This window comes from Sinocyclocheilus anshuiensis, unplaced genomic scaffold (assembly GCF_001515605.1).
Source record: "Sinocyclocheilus anshuiensis isolate Anshui unplaced genomic scaffold, SAMN03320099.WGS_v1.1 scaffold87, whole genome shotgun sequence".
Taxonomy (NCBI): Eukaryota; Metazoa; Chordata; class Actinopteri; order Cypriniformes; family Cyprinidae; genus Sinocyclocheilus; species Sinocyclocheilus anshuiensis.
In genome coordinates, this window is record NW_015549609.1 from 678,355 (window position 1) to 681,570 (window position 3,216).

Sequence of the window (3,216 nt, forward strand, 5' to 3'; positions counted from 1 at the left end):
TATTTTTGGTTACCAACATTTTGGTGCATCACTACCTTGAACCTTCAATATTAGAAGAACATTGTGCTGTATGATTTTTGTTACCGTTGTCTAAATAAATGCATTTGGGTGTGTGTTTGCAGCTCTTTTATCGCGTCACAGACGAGCGTGCAAAGAAGAGCGAGCTGCTATTGGTGGGAATGATCTGTTACTCCAGCAGACATTACTGTGCCTTCGCCTACCACATCAAATCATCTAAATGGGTTTTCTTTGATGACGCCAATGTCAAAGAGGTGAGACTACACTTGTCTGTTAGGGCTTAAAGGCACAATATGTAATTTTCGCCGTTAGAGGGCGCTTATTCAAAATAAACAAAGAGACAAAGGCATAGTTTGATGAAGTGTGGAATCATGGGAGTTGTCGTCTTCATCCCCACAGCCGACGCAATCCGACGGGACTCGGGCAGAAATCATGTTCATGGATGAGCTAATGATTTATTAACGTAGTAGAATGAAGCAGGGTGAGGCTGAAATTAAAATGCACAAAATATTAACGCGTCTTTGGTATTTCCATGTTTACTACAAAACAAAACCGGAAATCGAGGGGTTATGACGTCATTGGCAGGCGACACAATGACACTATGGACACGGTCCGTGTAACTAGTTCAAATTGCTTATTTCTCTGGATTTAAACATTCTTCGAAACATTTGGGATAATGTGAGTACACAAGTCAGCAAAATATATAACACTGTTCTAGTGTTTTTTGGATATTTTAATAAAAAATTCTTACATGTGCCTTTTAAGTCCTTCTGTCTATATATTTACACAATTACTATTCATAATGCTAACGACTACCCAGCAGTCCTGGTCATGTGCCTTATTAAACAAACATTCCCTCCATCTGCACATTTACATAACAAAACATTTTTACCATTTTAACTGATCACGTTTTTATTTCCTGTAACTTAACTTAACTCTTAACTTTAACTTAACTTAACTGCTTCCTTCATTCTCGCATTCACACAAAGGGTTTCTAGTGCGTTTTTTCATCAAATCTTTATTTTTCTCTTGATTTTGAAACACTAATTTTTTTTTGACAAAGTTAAACCAAATATAGTTTAATTTTTTAGCAAAAATAGATTGTAAAAAAACATGATATTGTGTTTTCAAATCTTACATGCATTGCTAAAAATGAATGCCTTCCTCAGTATTTTTGTCTTGTTTTCCAATACAAATATCTAAACATCTTTAAATCGAGATCAATTTACTTGAGATGCAAAATGAAGATATCAAGTCTTGTTTTTTGAGAAACTGAACAAAATTAAGTGAGTTTAAAAAACAACAAATATCTGTAATTAGGGTTTGAAAACATTTCTCTTTGAAATACGTTGTTTTGCTAAGTCCATTGGTGGATATTTGTTCTTTTTATTCATAAACTCACTTTATTTTGATCAATTTCACAGAAAGCAAAACTTATGCCATTTCACTTCTCAATTAAATGCATCTTTATTTACAAATCGTTAGACATTTGCACTTGTAAATTGCACTAAACTAAAATTTTAACAAATTAAAAAATATTAAAATAAAACTAATTAATAAAAACTGTAATGGCATCTCAATTATACTAAAATTACAATGCCACCAATCAAAGGATTTTGATGGGCAGCCAGCGAGTGTGAAATATGTGGCGATGCAGTGTAGTGGTGCATCTCTTCATCAATCTATCAGTAGTGTGCGGCTTGTGCTTGCGTGTGCACTTCAGCTCTCACTGGGCTAGTGCTGCCCGTCTCCACCGCCAAGATAAATCACCCTCGCACACAATATGTGCACTACAGTAGATGTGTGTGTGCTAACAAACAGTATGGAGTAGATGTGTGTGTGCTAACATACAGTATAGAGTAGATGTGTGTGTGCTAACATACAGTATAGAGAGCCAATCCAGTATGCAGTGTAAGAGAACGTACTTCATAACAGCTGTTTTGTTGATTAAGCGTGTCTTAATTCATCTCCTTTACAGTCTTGCCTGCTCTTTTTTGACTGTTCAGATAATTGTGTTTCTTTAATGCATCCTCATCCTGCTTGCTGACTTTTACTGCTTTTCTCTTCGGTCTGTTAATTAAAAAGGTTACATCTGTTTGCCTGGAGAGACTTTTGTAGTACAGCCTGCGTACTCTTACCTCCGAAGCATGCAAGCCTTCACGTCTAATAATAATCTAACACTTCAGGTAACTGCTCTCTGTATGCTAAAGAACTATTTTTTTTTTAAGGTGGGATCCAGATGGAAGGATGTGGTCACTAAATGCATCAAAGGTCACTTCCAGCCCTTGCTCTTGTTTTACTCTAACCCTGATGGCAGTGCTGTGGTAACAGACGAGGCCCAGCGGACCAACAGCAGTGCTATCCAAAATAAGAGCTCAGTCAATGGAGAAGCACCAGGTAGAAACCAGTTTCAATGCAGTTATATTGTATTCAGGTCAATTCAACACGTTAAGGTATACCATTTGAATAAAGACAAACTCTGCTATGACTTATTTTGAAACTATTTTTGTTGCTGGTAGCAAAAATAAATTGATATTTTAGCTGTCAACATAAATTAAACGTAACATTAAATCATTATTTTTAACACGTTTAATAATGCATTCGTCATTTTAACAGTTTCATTCTGCTTTAAAAAATGACAGTAGATTAATCACAGATAATTATTTAATCACCTGAATTTTCAGATGCTTGCTTCCTTAAAAAAATTTAAAAAAAAAAAAACGCTGTTCAAAATATAATATAATAAATATATTTTCTAAAATATAATATTAAATAATAATATAATATTAAATAAATACTAAATAATATTTTGGAATATAATAATATTCCAAAATATAATAAAAAAAGTTAATAAATAAAGTTCTGCGTCTTCATTGAGTTTGTTATTTTATAAGAGAGGATAATTAATATTGTTAGTTAATATTGATTAGCACTAATTGAGTGTTGTTTGTTATTTTGAATCAGTGGTGTATTAGCTATGCTTATGCCTATGAAATTTAATGTTTGCATTTCACAGCAAGTGTATTCTGTATATAACTGTATGTGATGAATAAAATATTAAATCTTGAATCAGTGCTTAACTAATGCCACTAGTACTGCTCGTAAATCTAAATGTGACCTGGACCACAAAACCAGTCATAAGGGTCAGTTTTTTGAAATTGAGATTTATACATCATCTGAACGCTGAATAAATAAGCT

General features: G+C 33.7%; 1 protein-coding gene across 1 annotated transcript in view; it reads left to right on the top strand.

The window, feature by feature from the left end:
• The window catches only part of LOC107659097 (inactive ubiquitin carboxyl-terminal hydrolase 53-like), a 43,308-nt gene that overhangs the window by 9,169 nt on the left and 30,923 nt on the right, over window positions 1-3,216 (top strand). The window contains exons 6-7 of the mRNA XM_016447927.1: window positions 123-272; window positions 2,247-2,415. Of these exons, the coding sequence (XP_016303413.1) occupies window positions 123-272; window positions 2,247-2,415 (319 nt within the window). The remainder of the gene's footprint in view (window positions 1-122; window positions 273-2,246; window positions 2,416-3,216) is intronic.